General features: G+C 38.7%; 2 protein-coding genes across 8 annotated transcripts in view; both read right to left on the bottom strand.

Moving 5' to 3' along the window:
- The window catches only part of si:dkeyp-121d4.3 (uncharacterized), a 32148-nt gene extending 21873 nt beyond the window's left edge, over positions 1-10275 (bottom strand). The window contains exons 1-6 of one of the 3 annotated variants that reach the window (XM_053620751.1): positions 9160-10275; positions 8164-8223; positions 7567-7742; positions 7435-7477; positions 3122-3247; positions 2944-3048 (exon numbers count right to left, since the gene is read on the bottom strand). In XM_053620751.1, coding sequence (XP_053476726.1) covers positions 2944-3048; positions 3122-3247; positions 7435-7477; positions 7567-7742; positions 8164-8223; positions 9160-9951 — 1302 coding nt within the window. In that variant the 5' untranslated portion in view covers positions 9952-10275. The remainder of the gene's footprint in view (positions 1-2943; positions 3049-3121; positions 3248-7434; positions 7478-7566; positions 7743-8163; positions 8224-9159) is intronic. The other 2 variants (XM_053620749.1, XM_053620750.1) reach the window with 2 other exon arrangements.
- Positions 10276-15654: 5379 nt separating this feature from the next.
- Positions 15655-22835, bottom strand: part of LOC128605375 (cullin-9) — a 67278-nt gene continuing 60097 nt past the window's right edge. For all 5 annotated transcript variants that reach the window (XM_053620748.1, XM_053620743.1, XM_053620744.1 and 2 more), the window contains 4 exons: positions 20151-20268; positions 19882-20015; positions 17905-17996; positions 15655-17054 (listed from right to left, as the gene is read on the bottom strand). In XM_053620748.1, coding sequence (XP_053476723.1) covers positions 16835-17054; positions 17905-17996; positions 19882-20015; positions 20151-20268 — 564 coding nt within the window. In that variant the 3' untranslated portion in view covers positions 15655-16834. The remainder of the gene's footprint in view (positions 17055-17904; positions 17997-19881; positions 20016-20150; positions 20269-22835) is intronic.

The following is a 22835-nucleotide window of genomic DNA, read 5'->3' as shown; positions in this document are numbered from 1 at the left end:
CACACCATGTTTGGAGAAGAAGCAGGTGATGGCACTGCACATCACCCTAAAAATACTACACCAACAGTGAAGTTTGGAGGTGGAAGCATCATGGTGTGGGGCTGTTTTTCATCGTATGGTACTGGCAGACTTCATATAATTGAAGGAACGATGAATGGAGCCCTTTACCGAGAGATTCTTGAGAAGAATCTGCTGCCATCCACCAGGATGATGAAGATGAGACGTGGGTGGACCTTCCAGCAGGACAACGATCCAAAGCATACAGCAAAGGAAACTCTCAATTGGTTTCAGAGAAAAAAAATCAAGGCGTTAGAATGGCCCAGTCAATCACCTGACTTGAATCCAATTGAACAAGATTTAAAGACAATAAGTTTAGAAGAATGGGCCAAAATCACACCTGAATACTGCGGCCCATTAATTTCTTCATACAGGAAGTGTCTTGAAGCTGTCATTACAAACAAAGGCTTCTCCACTAAGTATTAAATAAATTTCAGTTAGCATGTTCAATACTTTTTTCCTGCGTCATTCCACTTTATGACACACAACTTCATTTACGGACTTTAATTTACATTTTACATTTATTCATTTAGTAGACGCTTTTATCCAAAGTGACTTACAAATGAGAAAATACAAGCAAAGCGATATATCAAGCAGTGAACAATACAAGTAGTGCTACCATACAAGATCCATTAATTGAGTTCCAGAAGAAGCAAAGTGCGCAGAGTAGAGGTGCAAGTGCCAGAGTAAGGTTTTTTTGTTTTTTTTTTTAGGGGTTGGTTAGTTGTTCACGGAAGAGGTGGGTCTTTAGCTGTTACTTGAAGATAGTGACAGATTCTGTGGTCCGGATTGAAGTTGGAAGTTCATTCCACCACTGAGGAACAGTTAGTTTGAAGGTTCTTGAAAGGGACCTTGAGCCACACTGAGTAGGTACTACTAAGCGTTGGTCGCTGATTGATCGCAATGCTTGGATTTCTTTTTATGTGTGGATTTCTTGAGTTAATACCAAAGTCTGGTGAAACCTCATTGGAAATATATTTACTGAAAAAAAATGTTGACACATTCAATATTTATTTTGCCCACTGTATGCAGAGTCTCATGCCACCATGCTCTTTTACTGTACCACTTTCGCTTGTTTTTTTTTTGATTGCTCTGGCACAGACTGTTGCGCTTGTTTTTGTTGATAGACAAAAAAAGGCAAGAAAGAGAGAAGAGTTTGAAGGGGAGAGAGAGTCAGTCAGTTGGGCAGGATGAAAAAAACTAGATTCAATTACTTTGGACCACCTGGTAATTAGCATTGAGAGGGCACAGGGTCGTGAAATGGATGATAAGGATTAATTAACGGTGTTTGTTTTCTGCCAAACATAATTCACGAATGCTGTTCATTGACCTTTCATGTGCCTGTCTTTATACTCAAGAAAGCATATTGTTTGGAGGAGACACGAAATAAGTGTTATTATATATTATAGAGGTATTCATAGTGATGCTTGAAAGTTTGTGAACCATTTAGAATTTTCTACATTTCTGCACAAATATGACCTAAAATATAATACAATTTTCACACAAGTGACTTTGACTTGGCCGTCCCAAAAGATTAACTTTATTCTTCTTTAACCATTTTGGTGGAATGACGTGTGCTTAGGGTCGTTGTCTTGCTGCATGACCCACTTTCTCGAGACTCAGTTCATGAACAAATGTCCTGACATTTGCTGATATAATTCAGAATTAATTGTTCGATCAAACAATTCTAGTCCAGATGCAGCAAAACAGGCCCAAACCATGATACTACCACCATCATATTTCGCAGATGGTAAATGGTCTGCACTTATATAGCGCTTTTTAACCGTAGCAGTTCTACAAACCGCTTTACACTGTGTCTCATTCACCCACACACACACACTCACACTAATGGCAGCAAAGCTACAATTCAAGGCACTAGCTTGCCAACGGGAGCAACTTGGGGTTCAGTGTCTTGCCCAAGGACACTTTGGCATGTGAAATCATGTAGACCAGGAATCGAACCGCCAACTCTATGATTAGTGGACAACCCGCTCTACCACCTGAGCCACAGCCGCCCCAATGGGCTATGGTTCTTATGGTGGAATGCAATATTTTTCTCTCATCTGTCCACAAATAGCCTTCTAGCTTGTCCATGTGATCTTTGAACTGCATAAGGGCAGCAATGTTCTTTTTGGAAAGTAGTGATTTTCTACTTGCCACCCTGCCATGCACAACATTGTTGTTCAGTATTCTCCCGATGGTGGACTCATTCACATTAGCCTATGTGAGAGAGGTCTTTAGTTGCTTAGAACACTGGGTTCATTTTTGACTTCACAGACCATTACGTCTTGCTCTTGGAGTGATCTTTGTTGGTGGACCACTCTTGGGCAGGGTAACAGTGATCTTGAATTTCCTCCATTTGTAAACAATCTGTCAGACTGTGGATTGATGGCGTCCAAACACTTCAGAGATGGTTTTGTAAACTTTTCCAGCCTAATGAGCATCAATAACTCTTTTGCTGAGGTTTTCAGAAATCTCCTTATTTTTGTGCCATGATACACTTCCACAGACATGTTGTGAAGATCAGACTCGGATAGATCCCTGTTCTTTAAATAAAACAGGGTGCTCACTCACACCTGACTGTCATCCCACTGACTGAAAACACCTGACTCTAATTTCATCTTCAAATTAACTGCTAATCCTAGAGGTTCACGTACTTTTGCCACTCACAGATATGTAATATCGGATCATTTTCCTCAATAAATAAACGACCAAGTATAATATTGTTGTCTTGTTTGTTTAATTGGGTTCTCTTCGTGTACTTTTAGGACTTTTTAGGGGTTCACAAATTTTCAAGCACCACTGCATATTTACATGTTTATATTTATATTATTTTTACAATCCGGTCATCTGAAAGTGCCCCACTCAACCCCCCAACCTACTCACATCAGGCAGCACTGCAGTGACCACACCTTCATAGATTGTGGCTTCAATCTCCTCTGTCCCTCCTGGTGCAACTTTCACATCAGTTGCGCATTCTTTTTTTTCCCCCTAAAAGTACAAAAACAAAGCTTAGAAGGTAGCCTAAAATCTCATAATGGCCTTACATTTTAAAATCACTCACCAATACTTTGACTGCCGTGAAATGCACTTTAACCCCAGGTACCAAATGGTTTCGTTGTCCAAAAAAAGCATCAAATGAGAAAGAATATTTTTTCAGATCCTCGCATTCAATGAACCCGTAGTTGTTCTAATGGGCAAAAAATGAAAAGAAACTGTAAACAGTGAGCACAAAGATAGGTTTGAGTATTATACCACAAACTTCAGAAATATTAATAGCCTATTAGTCTACTTACTACTTTTTCAAAATCATTCTTATAAGAAACTTACTCTTTCTTTTAAAACTGTATGTGACAAAATAATAGACAACCCCAAAACTGTAACAAAAATGCAAATAAACAATGCAAAAAAGGCATTGTTTTTGTATTACCTTTGGTCTCCAGAAAGACTAACGTCACTTCTGTCTGCTGCGACCAGTGCGAAACTCCGCCACAATACATAGTTAAGTGCGACTAGGGCTGCAACTAACAGTTATTTTTATAACCGATTAATCTGTTCATTTTTTTTTTTTGATTAAGCGATTAGTTGGATTAAAAGGCCAATTTTTATTTTCTGAATTTTTTTTTTTTTTTTTAAACATGTTATTTCACATTCTGCCCAGTCAGTGTTGTCCTTCAAACACTGTGCAAATTGAAAGCTATGAAAAAGGTATTAAATGTATCTATGTGGGCTATATGGGCCATATATACACACACACTAAGTGTTAACTGGTAATCTGAACACAGTAACATGTTACTTTATTCTGTAAATGTATGGTGCCAGTATTTCCGTTTTACATAAAGGCTCGTCCTGACAGCAAGTGAGTCTCCATTAAACCTCACCGACTGAGCGAGAGTCCACGCATGCATGTCAATCAAACAGGAAGCGCAATAACTCCGACTAAAATATTCATTTTGATCAAATATGTTGTTTGATTCTATGTTTAGCTATATTTAGATACAAAAGTAATTGTGCTTTTTATGAGAGCAGTAACTGTAATGGGGTTATAAAATGTAATTGTAAACCTGTACCCTGAAGTGGTAGCCCAGATCTGAGAAAGGTATGGTGAGGAGCAGGTAAACCTCATGATTAATGCCAAGTCGAGACTTTGGTTGTAGTTCTCCCTGACAAAGCCAGACAGCCCACTAGGAAAGGATGTCCTGGCCTAACCACTCATTATACGTCCTGGCGATTCACCCTATGCTGTAAAAGTAGGCAACAGAGTCTAGCTTGTGGCCCTGAGATGGCTGGCAAGACCTTGGTTACCACTACTGCTTTCACCATTTGTCAGAACACCCTTTTGGTATAATCCTCTCGCAGGTCTCCCATCCAAAAAGAACTGCAAGGTTTGGCACCCTCAGCCTGTGTCTGTGGACTAAATTGCCAACCGAGGACTGTGATCTAGCACTACAGGAATGACTTCTGAATTCAAGAGCCCTGAGTATGCCCTTACATGCTCTGGCAAAAGACATGTGAGTTGACTCTGAGGTAGCCTTGTGGTTGAATCTGGAAATTCTACCCAACGTTATATCTCCCGACTTTGAGAATTAGTCAATAGACCTTGCATTGTTGCAGACAAAGTACACCCCTTCATGGCAACAGTATTTCCTATTTGGCAGTTTTATCCTTTTTCAGCATAATGCTCCCTGTCACAGTGCAAAAATTGTTCAGGAATGGATTGAGGAACATGACAAAGAGTTCAAGGTGTTGACCTGCAAATTCCCCAGATCTCAAGCCAATTGAGCATCTGTGGGATGTACTGAACAAACAAGTCTGATCCATGGTGGCCCCACTTCATAACTTATAGGACTTAAAGGGTCTGTTGATAACGTCTTTGTGCCAGATAGGACAGCACACCTTCAGAGAGGTCTGGTCTTTATGCAGATTGGTGCAAAAAACATTCAGTAAGTTTCACATACTGGGCCCTTAATACCAATCAAGCATCTTTTGAGTGCCACAGAGTATTGTTGCTGACCATGTGCATCCCTTAATGGCCACAATTGACCCATTTTATAATGGCTACTTCCAGCATGATAATGCAACATGCCACAAAGCACAAGTAAACCCAAACTGGTTTCATGAATATGACTGGTCTGTGGCTATGCAGCAAGCTGCAATGCACTGATTTCTGACACCTTTCAATCATAATCAGCATTAACTTTTTCATAAATATGTGCAACAGTAGCTTTTCTTTGAACGGACCAGTCGCTGGTTCACCGATTGTCCTACCTCAGCCCACTTTCATAAGGTAATAACCACTGCATACCGGGAACACCCTACAAAACCTGCGTTCAATCAACGTTATTCACTTCACTTGTCAGAGATTTTAATATTATGGCTGATCAGTGTGTGTGTACATACATACACATATACACACTAATATTTTAAATCGGTATCGGCCATTAAAGGCTATTTTTGCAGCTATCGGCCGATAGTTTAAAAACATCCAATGATCAGGGCCGATTATATACAGTCAATAAAAAGAGGGTGGGAAAACATCAATTTTGTAAAGATGATGTCTCTTGTGTCGAATGATTACAAAACTGCAGTTTGTAAGCTCTGTAAGCTCTGCACTGCTAAAATTTTACACCGGAAGTGAGCAGCAGTGAAACAAGTCCCCCCACCCCCGCGGCTACTAGATCGTTGTGAATTAAAGGGCCAGTTCACCGTTGAAAGATTTAAATGAAGAGGAGTTGTATATGGTATATATACATATACATATAATATATATATATATATATACATACATACACATATACATAGCACAGAAAAATATTTGTAGAGTAGTATATTTCATATGTACAATCAAAAAAAGGTTTATATTAGGCCTATATATTACCAGTTTGATATTCAATGATGAAGTAGAAATGCTTTTGATTGTAGTGAATGAATGTGAAGCCTATCAGGAGGTTTTTTTTAGAATTCAGTCAATGTTAATATGAATTAATAACATTAAAATGGAAATCTTACTTTAATCTTCAGAATTTAGTTCATGTGTTAATGTTAATTAGAGTAATGTGTTTTCTGTTTCTGTTGTGTGTGTGTGTGTGTGTGTGTGTGTATATATATATATATATATATATATATATATATATATATATATATATATATAGAGAGAGAGAGAGAGAGAGAGAGAGAGAGAGAGAGAGAGAGAGAGAGAGCGAGCGAGAGAGAGAGAGAGAGATAGATAGATAGATAGATATACACACATACATACATACACAGTCAGTGATGTGAAAAATAAGTACACCCATGGAAATTGGTGGCTTTTTTTGGTTGACATATTTGGACAAGGAAACATTTGTTCATCTTTGAAACCGTGCCTATTCATTGAGTTGATATACTTGAAAAAAAAAAAACACACAAAGAAAATTAGCTTTACTAAGTACACCCTTGGCCTCAGAAGCTCTTTAACAGAAATAACTTCTTGTAGGCATTTTGCATAATTGTCCACCAGGCTTTCTGGAATTTCTGACCACTCTTCCATGCAATATTCTTTCAATTGCAAGATGTTTGAGGGTTTTCTTGCATGTACTGCTCGTTTCAAATCCCCCCACATTTCAATTGGATTCAAATCCAGGCTTTGACTAGGCCATTCCATAACCCTCCATTTCTTCTTTTGAGCCATTCCTTTGGGGATTTGCTAGCTTAGGATCATTGTCCTGTTGAAAGGTCCACTTTCGGTTCAATTTCAACTTTCAGAGAGAGGGCCTCACATTATTTTCAAGCATTCTTTGATATGATGCAGAATTCATAGTTGAATCAATGAATGCAAGCTGTCCAGTCCCTGAGGCAGTGAAGCAACCCCAAATCATACCATTTCCACCACCATGCTTCACAGTTGGTATGAGGTGCTTCTCCTAAAAAGCTGTCTTTGGTCTGCGCCAAACATGTCTGCCGTTACTGTGACCAAACAACTCTATCTTTGATTCATCTGTCCAGAGCACATTATTATGAAAGGCTTGGTATTCACCTATATGCTCATTGGCAAACTGTAGTCTTGCAAAGGCTTTTTCCTGGCACTTGAATTCTGTGCAGGTTCCACCTGCATTCCCTAAGCAGGTTCTAATCACTGGCACCCAATCTTAAACACCTGATTCTAATTTTATGGATTTGAAGATGTGATAAATGTAGGGGTGTATTTAATTTTTTCCATGTGACTGACCTGTGTTTTGCTCATTTATATTGTGAAAATTACTACAAAATGTCAATTTTATCTGTCATTTGATAGAGTGCATCAATTTTATTACTATGCACTGTTTCAAAGAGGACCAAATGTTTGCTTGTCCAAATATGTCAAAAAAGCCATATATGTACATCATGTGTATGGGTACCTACAGCAATAAATGTGATAACTCCCAAAGATCGTCCAGGTGGAGGTCTGAAAAATAGAGCTCAAGATGATTTAAAACAGTGACCACACCAATTTTGCTTTTAGCCAATTTCAATAAATAGTGAAAATGTTCTTACTTGACTGATCCCAACATGTGCTTGACAACAGATATTTCATTCTTGGAAGTGGATTTTGTTGTTGTTGTAGTGGTGGTGGAATTTTTACCATTTACATTATTGCCAGGACCACTAGATTGTTGGTTAGCCTGATGAGTTCTGTCAGGTGGGCAGGAAGCCATAGGGGGAGCATTGCTCTTAAAATAAAATGCAAACATAAAAGAATGTAACAATATAAAACAGCAGTACAATATCTCATAACTGGTCACTACTAATAGTCCTAACACTATTATAATAATCAAAATTCAGAAAAGTAAGAAGAAAAAAAAGAAATAGCTAAGGTATAGAAAGTGAGATGCAGTTAGTCTTGTGCGAAATTCTGTTGCCACGATACTGTGACGTGTTTCACCACAGTCCTGCCAACCATTACGCATTTTGTGTAGCAGCTGCTCAAATACATTGGAATTTGCTTTTACAAATTATCACTCAAAAATACACCTTTCTTCCCATTAAAATGAGAGCTGAGCCAATTGACGTGAATCTGGAATGATCTGAGCAAGTGTTTAAAACTTATTAATACTCATTAAATACAATTTCTGGAAACTAGCTGGCTCTCACCTGCTCTGTTCCCTGAACAGCATCAGCAGAGAAGACGTCGGCCATGCGGACATTAGACAACTAATTTGTATAAGGATTATATTGAAAAGTGATGTTATTTTTTTGATCTGCTTACTGCGCATTACTGCAGAATCACCTAGCAAATCCACCAGCCACATAAGTTTTCACAATTGCCACAGCTCTTGACTGCATGGCTGGTAATATTATTGCACCTTCCCTTACTCCCCTTAAAGCGCACCTATTATGGTTTTGAACCGTGCCTAACTTTGTTTTAAATGTCTCATACAATAGATTTACATGCATCCAAGGTAAAAAAACACTTTAATGTGCTCATAATTTAAATTGCAACATTACCTTTTTTTCCCCCAATGTCACAAACGACTCGCTAAATGATCCGTTTTAAAAGATTCATTCTAAACTCCTCCTTTCAGAGAGCATACCCTGCTCTGATTGGTCAGATGTCCCAGTCTGTTGTGATTGGTCTACCACTGTCAGCGTGTGCCAAAAAGGAAATGCCCACTACCATAATGAGTTTCAGCTCTGTCTGTTCATGAAGACCAGAGGCGGGCTTTTTGTTACAAACCTATGTACGTTAGTACAGGAAGTAAGTCTTTTTTCACTAACGACTCGGTTCAGCTGTTCAGAATAGGTTCCTTCTTTTAGGAGTCTATAACTCTGTTTGTCGTGCGCTTTGATTTTTTAAACTTTGCAGACTTTTTACATTTACAAACAGCTCTATAACACACTACATGAAAGGTAATATTTGAAAAACCATAATAGGTGCACTTTAAAACTGAATTGGTGGAAATGTTTGTTTTTTTCTGTCTGTATTAGACCAACAGTGCTGGATGCTTAAATCCTTGACCATGCTTTGAAAAATCTAAATACACAATCAGGGAGAAAAAAAATCAATATCGCACAAAATAATAACGCAAAAAAAAAAAAAACAACAGTGAAATCATTTACATCATAGTCTATGGAAATAACTATACGTACATGGACATCCAGTGGTTGCATATAAGCCGGGTCCATCGCGTTGTATTCATTTATTGGGCCACATCCATGGTTAATCATTGGATAACCCGGGCCATCCTCAAACTGTGATGGCCGGATTCCTGCCGGCGGAACAAACCCTGGTGGTCTATCTCTAAACTCGGGTGGGACAAACCCTGGTGGTCTATCTCTAAACTCAGGTGGGACAAACCCTGGTGGTCTATCTCTAAACTCAGGTGGGACAAACCCTGGTGGTTCATCCCTAAACTCAGGTGGAACAAACCCCGATGGTCTATCCCTAAACTCAGGTGGGACAAACCCCGATGATCTATCCCTAAACTCAGGTGGGACAAACCCTGATGCTCTATCCCTAAACTCAGGTGGAACAAACCCTCTATCCCTAAACCCTAAACCTCCTTCAAACTCTGCTGGGTGAAAACCAGGTCGGCCTTCATATGGATCTGGGCGAAAACCTCGTAGTCTGTCCTCCAAATCTGGATGGAGGAGGCGCGGGGGCATTTCAAACTCTTGCGGGTGTAACCCTGGTCTATGTACATACCGATCTCTTGTGATAAACTCAGGGGGTTCGTTCATAAATGGCCCATCCTCCATCACTGGTGGTCCAAAGTCGGGCGGGCCCATAGGAAAGTGATCTCCAGGCATCATTGCTACTGGAAGTGGCGGACCAACAATACAAAGTCCACCGGAAGGCTGAGGCCTTGCTCCTGGAGGCATACCGAATCCAGCTGCTTTAGCTGCCGCTTTGGCTTTCGAGCGTTTTCGACCTTTAGACATTTCGTTTACGATATATCGTCCTCGGTGGGCAGCAGTAGCAAGCTGAAACTAGCTTCCTACAGGCACTATGCTTACAACAAACAGGCTAGTCTCCTGGCTAATCCTAGCCGAGTGGAGATAGGGATAGGGATAAATCCGTTTCTTCTGCAACTAAGCTGAGCCAGAAAACCTGTTTGTCTCAGCAGAGAAACTTAAGTATTAACTGAAATTTCTGTTAAGAAATGAAAGTTTCTCAAAAGCAACATTACCGTCATATCATATACCCCCGTTAGCAAAACTACCCTCCTGCTGCGCCATCAATGTGAAACTAGCCCCAGTGATGGTATTGACTTCCGGTTGCAGCTGGATATTTAAAAATAAAAGTACTCAAGACACACATTGTTGTTGTTGTTGATTTAAGAGTGTGACAAAAACATTTACACATATTAATTATGACTGGACAAACTAACAATCATAAATTGTCATTTTAATACTTGGTTGCAAATCATTTGCACTGTAAGACTACATGAAGTGTGGAACTGAAGGAGGACAGTAATGTTTGGAAATATAAACTGTTTTTGTATTGACTCAATAATGCAGTTATAAAATAAGCATCTATAACAACATTTGTAGAAAAAAATAGGGTGCCTTAAACGTTTGCACAGTATTAGATACAATATCTCACAAAAGTGAGTACACCCCTCACATTTTTGTAAATATTTGATTATATCTTTTCATGTGACAACACTGAAGAAATGACACTTTGCTACAATGTAAAGTAGTGAGTGAACAGCTTGTGTAACAGTGTAAATTTGCTGTCCCCTCATAATAACTCAACACACAGCCATTAATGTCTAAACTGCTGGCAACAAAAGTGAGTACACCCTAAGTGAAAATGTCCAAATTGGGCCCAAAGTGTCAATATTTTATGTGGCCACCATTATTTTCCAGCACTGCCTTAACCCTCTTGGGCATGGAGTTCACCAGAGCTTCACAGGTTGCCACTGGAGTCCTCTTCCACTCCTCCATGACGACATCACGGAGCTGGTGGATGTTAGAGCCCTTGTGCTCCTCCACCTTCCATTTGAGGATGCCCCACAGATTCTCAATAGGGTTTAGGTCTGGAGACATGCTTGGCCAGTCCATCACCTTCACCCTCAGCTTCTTTAGCAAGGCAGTGGTCGTTTTGGAGGTGTGTTTGGGGTCGTTATCATGCTGGAATACTGCCCTGCGGCCCATTCTCCGAAGGGAGGGAATCATGCTCTGCTTCAGTATGTCACAGTACATGTTGGCATTCACGGTTCTCTCAATGAACTGTAGCTCCCCAGTGCCGGCAGCACTCATGCAGTCCCAGACCATGACTCTCCCACCACCATGCTTGACTGTAGGCAAGACACACTTGTCTTTGTACTCATCACCTGGTTGCTGCCACACATGCTTGACACCATCTGAACCAAATAAGTTTATCTTGGTCTCATCAGACCACAGGACATGGTTCCAGTAATCCATGTCCTGTCTCCTCGTCTTCAGCAAACTGTTTGCATGCTTTCTTGTGCATCATCTTTAGAAGAGGCTTCCTTCTGGGACGACAGCCATGCAGACCAATTTGATACTGTGTGCGGCGTATGGTTTGAGCACTGACAGGCTGACCCCCCCACCCCTTCAACCTCTGCAGCAATGCTGGCAGCACTCATATGTCTATTTCCCAAAGACAACCTCTGGATATGATGCTGAGCACGTACACTCAACTTCTGAGTGGAACCTGTCCTGTTAAACCGCTGTATGGTCTTGGCCACCGTGCTGCAGCTCAGTGTCAGGGTCTTGGCGATCTTCTTATACCCTAGGCCATCTTTATGTAGAGGAACAATTCTTTTTTTCAGATCCTCAGAGAGTTCTTTGCCATGAGGTGCCATGTTGAACTTCCAGTGACCAGTGTGAGGGGGTGTGAGAGCGATGACACCAAGTTTAACACACCTGCTCCCCATTCACACCTGAGACCTTGTAACACTAACAAGTCACATGACACTGAGGAGGGAAAATGGCTAATTGGGCCCAATTTGGACATTTTTATTTAGGGGTGTACTCACTTTTGTTGCCAGCGGTTTAGACATTAATGGCTGTGTGTTGAGTTATTTTGAGGGGACAGCAAATTTACACTGTTGCACAAGCTGTACACTCACTACTTTACATTGTAGCAAAGTGTCATTTCTTCAGTGTTGTCACATGAAAAGATGTAATCAAATATTTACAAAAATGTGAGGGGTGTACTCACTTTTGTGAGATTCTGTAGATAGATAGACAGACAGACAGATAGATAATAGATAGACAGATAGATAGATAGACAGACAGATAGATAGTGTTTGGGGGTTACAGTTTGTATTCTGCTGTCATGACTTGCACATTGCAAAATTGCTAATTTCTTCCTATTATGTACAACATTATAGTATTATACTTATTCTCTATTCTTATAAGAGTGGGAGATACAAACCGAATTTGTACGTGTATGATGACAATATGCTGTTCTCGCAGTGCTATGGGGTTTCCTCTGGGTGCTCCGATTTCCTCCCCCAGTCCAAAGATATGCGTTGTAGGTTGACTGGCATTTCCAGAAAGTCTGTAGTGTGTGTGTGCGATTGTGGTCAGGGTGTACCCCAACTTGTGCATCGAGATCCCTGGGATAATCTCCAGTCTCCCCGCAACCCTGTCTAGGATAATCTCCAGTCTCCCCGCAACCCTGTCTAGGATAAGTGGTAATAAAATGGATGGATTGCTGGATGGATGATGACTATCAAGCTATTCTATTCTATCGGAGCCAAAAGTATGTGAACACCTGAACATCACACCCATATGTGGTTCTTCCCCAAACTGTTACCACAAAGTTAGAAGCACACAATTGTATAGGATGTCTCTGTATGCTGTAGCATTAGTTTCCCTTCACTGGATTTAAGAGACTCAAACATGTTCCAGCATGACAAAACTCCTGTGCACAAAGTGAGGTCCATGAAGACAATTTTTTTTGGAAGAACTCGAGTGGCCTGCCCAGAGCCCTGACCTCAACCTCACTGAACAACTTTAATATGCACTGAATACTGATTTAGCCATAGGCGTGGTTGCCTGACAGCACAGGAAATTAGTCCCCGAAAATGGACATTGGAAAAGGGAGACAGATGTCTCCTTTTTTTTCTTTCTTTCTTTTACTCAGCTACGGACATAATCATCTTTCTCTTGCCCAATCTTTGCAATATATCTTACAATAAATATGACTCTTTACATTAGACACACTGTCTGCACTTTATCAGATTGAACTCTGTGATGATAAACAAACAAGATCTTAGCATCCATGGAGTGTTTTTAAATTAGCTCACATTCACTTCACACATTCTGGTCAACTGTCTGTCCACTGCTCCTCCCCCAAGTAGCATCGACTACTGTAATGGTGTCTTTACAGGTCTAAATAAGAAATCAATTAGACAGTTGCAGCTGATTCAGAATGCTGCTGCTCGGGTCCTCACTAAGACTAAAAGGGTGGATCATATAACTCCAGTCTTGAGGTCATTGCATTGGCTTCCTGTCTGTCAAAGAATTGATTTTAAAATACTGCTGTTAGTTTATAAAGCACTGAATGGTTTGGGTCCAATATACATGTGTGATCTATTGGTACATTATGAACCATCCAGACCTCTGAAGTCATCTGGAACAGGTCTGCTATCTGTTCCCAGAGTCAAAATAAAACATGGAGAAGCAGCATTTAGTTTTTATGCTCCACATATCTGGAACAAACTCCCAGAAAACTGCAGATCTGCCAAAACTCTCAGTTCTTTTAAATCAAGACTGAAGACTTTTCTTTTTGCTGCTGCTTTTAATTAAATCATCATGCTATTTTAATTAATATATTATGCTGCACTATAACCTTATATATATATATATATATATATATATATATATATATATATATATAAATATAAATATAAATAAATAAATATATATATATATATATATATATATAAATATATATATAAATATATATAAATATATATATATAAATATATATAAATATATATATATAATTACTTTATTTTTATATATTTTATGAACTCTTTTAATGTCTTTTTTTTTTTTTTTAAATGTTGCTTTGTGTTGATTTTATGTTTCATGTAAAGCACTTTGAATTACCTTGTTGTTGAAAATGTGCTATACAAATAAATTTGCCTTTCCTTGCCTTGATCGCTGCCCCAGTGTATACAAAATACGTGTTCATTCACGTATTGCTGCTTGGCATCCCTCTGGATTTTGTCATCATACAAAGCCTTCAACTTTGATTCATTATAAAGCATGAAGGTTTTATAAAATAATAATAATAATAATAATAATAATAATAATAACAACAACAACCCATACACGCACACTTAAATCGATTTAAGCTCATGGTGCATGTGAATGTGTTTGCAGGAGGTGTACAAAAGAACCAAACCTAATAAAATGGCTTCATGATCCCATAATGCACTTTTCCCTGATGACACTGATGAAAAGTGAAATGCAATTTAACAGGGAATTACATTCACTTCTCACCAAAATCCAGCATTTAATTCTTAAAGATCCTCTGCTGATACCGGTTGTGTGTTGCATTTCATGTTTTTCAGCAGCGTGATTGCTTATTGCTTCAGGTGAACAAACAGTTGTAAATGGAAAGCTAGAGATCAAAAGTATAGCATAAATCACATATGGAATACAAGTCCAGGCATGATGAGCTAATTTACAAGTTTATAGTATTGTTTAATTAGCCAATAACCTTAGTAAGATAACAAATTATCAAAAAAACAACCAAAAAAAGCAATAAAGTGGGAGATATTAAATCAGTAAGATATTTAGCTAAAATACAGCATGTCCAAAAGTCTCCATACATAGGGGAAATCAACACTTTGGGTGTTACAAAAAAAAGGTCTTAAAATTACAAAAAATACATAGTTTATTTGATATATATTTTTTCAGATAGTCTTTAAGAATGTTTTCGACAAAAGAAGGATGTATTGAAATCATTCTCATGGGTGGATCGGGAAGCTGAGGTTGTGATGAACTTTATCAGGAAACCTGGCAAGCACAGTACATCACACTGTTGCCAAATTAATTTACAAACTCAAAAAGACTGGAAGTGTTGTAGACCAACCACCAACATCCACTATGAAGGCACAACCGAATAAACAGTACCCTATGTATGGAGATTTTATGGGACACCCTGTAGTTTAAAAAAAAAAAAAAAAAGGAAAAAAAAAAAAAAATGGAGTTCTCAAGGTGGCTGTGAAATGCCAAAAAATACTCTAGCAATGTCCCTTCAGTTAGAGGCGTGCATCGAGACTGGGGTCATCTGTGCCCCTTGGTCATTCTTCTGGTTAATGTTACTGTGGGATAAATTGCTGATTTGCTTATATTTTGGAAGATAAATTCAGTAGAGAACATCACAGGTGAATACAAACAAAATGGGAGAGTATGATGATGTTTAGGCCCCCCAAAATTTCAGAAATATCCCTACCTATAATGGATTGCTATGTAGTGATTTTCCAGTGTAGGAAATAGTGAGTAGGGGACCATTGTGGACACAGCAAAAAGTAAGCCCTGTCCCAAACAGCGGACTTGTGGTCCTCATTTGTGCATGCCCTTAGTGCAACCTGTGGCAAAGTCCGCATAATTAATAACCAGAATAATTTTACAATTAATCAGAACAAGCAATCGAAGAAAAGTATTTTTATTTACTTAGCACAAGCCTAAGAGAGAACATTAAATGAGCAGAACAGTATACTACTATATAAAGAAAACCTACAACAGATTGTGTGAGACACTGCAAGATATTTATCATCTCTGCATTTTTATACAACATAAACATGTTTTTAAAAGGTTTGATTTCTTATTCTGAGGGGGAAACAGCAAAATAAAGTTTGCTCCGCAAATATGATCCTTTGATACGTTCAGTTATTTATTGCCATAACAGATTTTTTTGAACCAAGCTATCAGAAGTTTGTACTTACAAACTAACTTTTTTTTTTTTTTTTGCGAACCGTGTTCAGATTCCTTTTCAAAGACTAAAATTCTCCTGAACAAAATTTACTTCAAATAATACTGGACTCTACAAAGATTTTTAATCTTTCAATGAAATGGAACCAGGAACAGTTCAGAAATACAGTATATTAAAGCCTTCAAAAGAATTCATAAAATAAATCAAGGCAAACAGTGTGGATTTAAAGATCATAAATATATACTGCTTTTGTGAAGAGGTTTTTTTTTGATACTTGGATACATATCCCTTCTTTATCGCTGTGACTAAAGTGTAAAAAAAACAAACAAAAGCAGCTCAGGTTATTAACAAGAGAGGACTTCGGTCCAGCAATGTGTGCAATTGCCTATGCTTTGGCATATCCTTCGCTATATTGATGGTAACCGTATCTGCTTTTAGGATGTCAGGAAAAGAAAATAATTAGCGTAAACATAAGTGTATTAATTTTATTCTAAATAATAATGAGCAACCATAAGTGCAACAATGTAGTTTGATACAGAGGCTTAGCTAGCTAAGAAGCCAAAAAGGAAAAAGATTAAATAAAAAAAAATTAAAGTTCTTTATTTTTTTCATCCACCAACATTTATGATGTTGCGAATGATTGCTTACTATTTTTTTTTTTTTTTTTTTTTTTTAGACCAGTGTTTTCAGTCACAAGGATCCTGCTGCCCTGCACACTTTCCTGCTTTCTCCACTGTTCCACATCTCTGTTGAATTACTGAATATGTAAGATACATGAGGGGGAAACACTGATCTCTACAGCACAGGGAGACCTCCAGAACTGAAGCTGATGCATCAATCCACACACTTTATTCCTTCCTAGTTCCTAGGCACAGTGACTGGTCATTCATTTTTAATTCAGTCGTAAGGAACAAAGTCCCTCTCTAGGTTCTCAGATTCGTCGTCATCAGAGAAAAAGTCGTCCTCGTCAATATCCTCCTCGTCGTAGTCTTCGTGCCATTCCGGGACATACTCATCATCATATTCATCATCCTCCTCTGCCTCCTCACCCCCATCTTCATTGTGGTTATTGTTGTTGTCGGAGTCTCCGGTCTCAGAGCCTCTATCTGATTTGGTCCTGAAAACAGGTCAACTGTTTTACTCTGCTAAATGCATTTGGTCTCACAGAAAGATTCATATTCTGCACAGAATACTTAGGTTAAGACATTCCATTTCCTCTACCATTAAAGTTCAATATTAAATCTAGTTTTCACTGTGGCCCTGATTTACTCATGGTTTGTGTGTGTAAAAAAATGTTTTTAAAAACAAACAAAAAAAAACTTACAAAAAAAAACAAAACAAAAAAACTTGCAAGTTGATTTACTAACTGTGCATTTGGCTGAATCATCATCATCTGCAGTAACCACTTTATCCCAGTCAGGCATTTGGCTTAATGAATACGCAGTTTGGGGCTTTTCTATCGAACAGCAGGGATATTTTTGCAATGCAATTTAGTAATCTAATGATGTAATCTAAATGATGCCTTCAGATTACAGCAAAATAATTAGAAACAAAAATTGGTGGTAAACTTCTGTTCCTATTTGATATTCATCACAAATTTGCATCTCTGATGCAATCAGCATTGTTGCTAACAGACTTTTTTTTTTTGTTAAGTAACAGCACATTTATCATCATCATCCTAAGATTACTTTGAGCATTAGGCACACAATTCCATGTGTATGAGCTGTTACCATAGAAACGATAGCATACTAGAACTTATAGCATTAATATAAACCTGTGATTTGAATTAGTGATAGGCACTACCGTCAGAGCTGTGCTCTTCTAGAATATTCTTCAATAACTTCTGACCAGCACATGCGAAAACCTTGTGTAAATAGTGACCCTGTAGTGCTTGTTATTTTGGATCTTAGTAAATCAGAGCCTGCAAGTTTGGGAGAATTGATGTTACTCTTTTTGGTGCAACTCACTCTTTGCTCTTTTCTGTGTTGTTAGCAACATTTAAGGCTTGTGCAGCCTCGTGATCTGGCCCAGTCTTGGACTGATATCCTACACGGAAGTCCTACAAAAAAAATAAAAAAATAAAAAAATAAAATAAAACAAAATAAGTTGGTCATCAACATAAATCTGGATGTATATACAGTTGCAGTCGAAAGTTTACACATGCTCATGAACATGAATGTCATGGCAATATTGGACTTTAAATAATTTCTTTGAACTTTTCGTTTTCTGGGGCAAAATGATTGTACAACATACACCTTTAATAAAAAATAAAAAGAATTTGGTTCACAAGTTTTAATTTATTTGGGGTTTTCTTTAGTCAACACAGGACCAAAATTATACATACAGGGTCAAAAATATACATACAGCACAACTAATATTTATTTGAATGTCCCTTCACCTCGAGCAGACGCTTTTGCTGGCCATCAAGCAGCTTCTACAGAATTCTGGTTGGATATTTGACCACTCGTCTTGGCAGACTTGATAAAGTTCAATGACATTTATTGGTTTCTTGGCCCTGACTCAACTTTTAAGCACAGTCCACAAATTTTTTGAAAGGGTTGAGATCAGGACTTTGTGAAGACCATACCAAAAGCTTAATGTTAGCTTGCTTTATCCACAACCAGCTTTGATGTGTGTTTGGGGTCACTGTCCTGCTGGAACAACCAATTGTGTCCAGGTTTCAACCATCTGGCTGATGGTTTGAGATTATGCTGAATAATTCTAAGGTAATCCTTCTTCTTCATTATTCCATCCACTTTGTACAATGCACCAGTTCCACTGGCAGCAAAACAGCCCCAGAGCATAATGCTGCTACCACCACCATGTTTAACAGTTGGTACAGTGTTCTTTACTCCTTCAAACATACCTCTGGTCATTGTGGCCAAACAACTCAATCTTTGTCTCATCTAAAATTTCATAAAATTTTCCTCCAGAAGGCCTTTTCTTTGTTCATATGGTCAGCCACAAACTTCAGACAGGCTAGAAAGTGTCAATTTTGGATCAGGGGCTTTTTTCTTGGACAGCAGCCTTTCAGACCATGGCAGTGTAAAACTCCCTTTACAGTAAACAGGGACACTAATGTTCCGGCAGCTTCCAGTTCATGTCAGGCCTGTGCCTTGGTGGTTCCTGACCATCCGAACCAATTTCCCCTCAGCTGAGGGTGACAGTTTGGGTCTTCTTCCAGACCTTGGCAAACTGGCTACACTTCCCAATAACTTGTACTTACGTACAATTGTTTGAACTAATGATATTGGAATCTGCAATTGTTTAGAAATGGCTCCAAGAGATATTCCTGACTTGTGTAAATCCACCATCCTCTTTTTCAGATCTGCACTGTGCTCCTTGGACTTTCCCAGAGCGCTGTGTGTTGATCAATCCAATGAGTGCTGTCAAACAAACCCTTTTTATGTTGGCACAGAGAGAAACTGCCAGCTATAGTCAATCATGATCACTAACAGGAAATTAAGAGGCCTTGGTCTTGGAAAATTAAAGGACATTTTAGAACTTTCAGCGCCACTGAATTAATAATCTAAGTGTTTGTCTGTATATATTTGATCCTGTATGTATAGTTTGGTCCTGTGTTGACTACAGAAAACCCCATATGAATTAAAACTTGTGAGCTAAATTTTTTTTTATTAAAGATGTATGTTGTACAATCTTTCTGCCCCAAAAAAAGAAAAGTTCAAAGAAATTACTGAAAGTCCAATATTGCCATGACATTCATGTCCAGATGAGTGTATGTAAACGTCCGACCGCAACTGTAAGTACATGTGATATCTACAAACAAAAATAAGGATATAAAGAGAAAATAAAAAGCTGTAAATTGTAGCTAATTGGTCATATCAGTGTAACAGGTTGTATCCATATGCATTATCAGCTTCCTCAAACTAAACCACACTGCTAAGAGAAACCTATTTTATGAAAGCATTTGAATGAGAGCATACCTGGGTAGAGTGCTGCAGGATTGCCACTAGACGCTCCTGGATGCGGCGAATAAGCTCCAGGCCAGTGTTAAGGTGCTCTGGCTTCAGCAGTCGCACACAAGATGCCAAGTCTGTGCACTGCAACAGCGTCTCCTCTGCACAGTGCAAAACAGACAGACTGTTTAAACATTTACACTAGAATTTAAATTATGGACAGTCAAATATTTGCACTGATCAGACTGACTGCAAATTGCAATGTTTACAGTTTTTTTTTTATTTTCAACACTAACCAAGCAAGATCTGCAGGGCATTAGTGTGAAGGTCCAGGGCTTCAGTCTGTTGCTCCATGACATCCATTTTCTCTGTGTCCTGGTTGTAATAGCTGTACACACATGAGTAGGCCAACACCTGAGCAGCAAAAAGTAGAAATCACGAACAGAAAATAGATTAGAGCTGCAACAACTAATCAATAAAATCGATAATAATAGATTATGAAAATCGTTGTCAACAAATCATATTATCGATTAATTGGTCTGCGCGCGGTACATTTACTCATTACGTTACTTCTGTTCCGAAAACACGCTTCGGAGAGTAAATACTGAAGTTGTGTCACAAATGACGTTCTATACACTTACACTATGCACTACCATCTAGTGCATTGTTTCTCAACCGGAGGGGTCCGTGGACCCCTAGTGGTCAGTGGTGTAATTGCAGGGGGTCCATAGGAAAGTTTAACAAAATGTTTCAATAATATTACATACAGTGCATCTGGAAAGTATTCACAGTGCTTCACTTTTTCTACATTTTATGTTACAGCCTTATTCCAAAGTGGATTAAATTCATTAATTCCTCAAAATTCTACAGACAATACCCCGTAATGACAACATGAAAGAAGTTTGTTTGAAATCTTTGCAAATTTATTTAAAAAAAAAAAAAAAAAAAGCACATGTACATAAGTATTCACAGCCTTTGCCATGACACTCAAAATTGAGCTAAGGTGCATCCTGTTTTCACTGATCCTCCTTGAGATGTTTCTACAACTTGATTGGAGTCCACCTGTGGTAAATTCAGTTGATTGGACATGATTTGGAAAGGCTGTCTATATAAGGTCCCACAGATAACCAAACCAAGCCATGAAGTCCAAGGAACTGTCTGTAGACCTCCAAGACAGGATTGTATCGAGGCACAGATCTGGGGAAGGGTTCAGAAACATTTCTGCAGCATTGAAGGTCCCAGTGAGCACAGTGGCCTCCATCATCCGTAAATGGAAGAAGTTTGGAACCACCAGAACTCTTCCTAGAGCTGGCCGCCCGGCCAAACTGAGCGATTGGGGGCGAAGGGCCTTAGTCAGGGAGGTGACCAAAAACCCAATGGTCACTCTGACAGAGCTCCAGCATGTCTCTGTGGAGAGAGGAAAACCTTCCAGAAGAACAACCATCTCTGCAGCACTCCACCAATCAGGCCTGTATGGTAGAGTGGCCAGACGGAAACCACTCCTCAGTAAAAGGCACATGACAGCCCGCCTGGAGTTTGCCAAAAGGCACCTGAAGGACTCTCAGATCAAAGATTGAACTCTTTGGCCTGAATGGCAAGCGTCATGTCTGGAGGAAACCAGGCACCAGTCATCACCTGGCCAATACCATCCCTACAGTGAAGCATGGTGGTGGCAGCATCATGCTGTGGGGATGTTTTTCAGCGGCAGGAACTGGAAGACTAGTCAGGATCCAGGGAAAGATGAATGCAGTAATGTACAGAGACATCCTTGATGAAAACCTGCTCCAGAGCGCTCTGGACCTCAGACTGAGGTGAAGGTTTATCTTCCAACAGGACAATGACCCTAAGCACACAGCCAAGATAACAAAGGAGTGGCTACAGGACAACTCTGTGAATGTCCTTGAGTGGCCCAGCCAGAGCCCAGACTTGAACCCGATTGAACATCTCTGGAGAGATCTGAAAATGGCTGTGCACCGATGCTCCCTATCCAACCTGATGGAGCTTGAGAGGTCCTGCAAAGAAGAATGGGAGAAACTGCCCAAAAATAGGTGTGCCAAGCTTATAGCATCATACTAAAAAAGACTTGAGGCTGTAATTTGTGCCAAAGGTGCTTCAACAAAGTACTGAGCAAAGGCTGTGAATACTTATGTACATGTACTTTTCTTGTTTTTCATTTTTAATAAATTTGCAAAGATTTCAAACAAACTTCTTTCATGTTGTCATTATGGGGTATTGTTTGTAGAATTTTGAGGAAAATAATGAATTTAATCCATTTTGGAATAAGGTTGTAACATAACAAAATGTGGAAAAAGAGAAGCGCAGTGAATACTTTCCAGATGCAATGTAGCCATATATTTTTTGTTAAATGTACCAAAACATATTCAAATGAGATGTTTTAAAATTAATTAATTTGATTATTCGCAAATATCACATTAGCTGAGCTGATGATCATTCATTGATGGATTTATTTTAAATTTATTTACAAATGAAATGATAATTTGCAAAAACTTATGAGTGGTAGATAAGTTCAAGTGTCACATTGATGGATAAAATAAACAAAGGATAATTCAGAGAGTAAAATTAAATGTCACACCAACTATAAATTGTAAAAAATTAAATCTTGAAATGTTTTGATTAATAATATTAACATTCAAATTGAATGTTTATTAATAAAATAAGGCAACATGTATAGAAATGACTGTTTAATATATAGCCTATAATTGTTGTGGAGTGAGGGGGTCCTTGTGGATTGTTTGAAATATTATAGGGGTCCAAAGCTCACAAAAGGTTGAGAATCACTGGTCTAGTGTATGAATTTTAGAAAGGTAATATCATCTCAAATGGGAGACATCCATTTTTTACAAATCGGAAAGTTTGCCAAATCTGATTAATGGAAAAAATAATCGGCCAACTAATCGATTATGAAAATACTCGTTAGTTGCAGCCCTAAAATAGATTACTACTTGAAAAAGCCTGAGGCT

The sequence above is a fragment of the Ictalurus furcatus genome, chromosome 3, assembly GCF_023375685.1.
Source record: "Ictalurus furcatus strain D&B chromosome 3, Billie_1.0, whole genome shotgun sequence".
Lineage (NCBI taxonomy): Eukaryota > Metazoa > Chordata > Actinopteri > Siluriformes > Ictaluridae > Ictalurus > Ictalurus furcatus.
The sequence above is the reverse complement of the archived record's forward strand: the minus strand, read 5'-3'. Positions and strand labels throughout refer to the sequence as shown.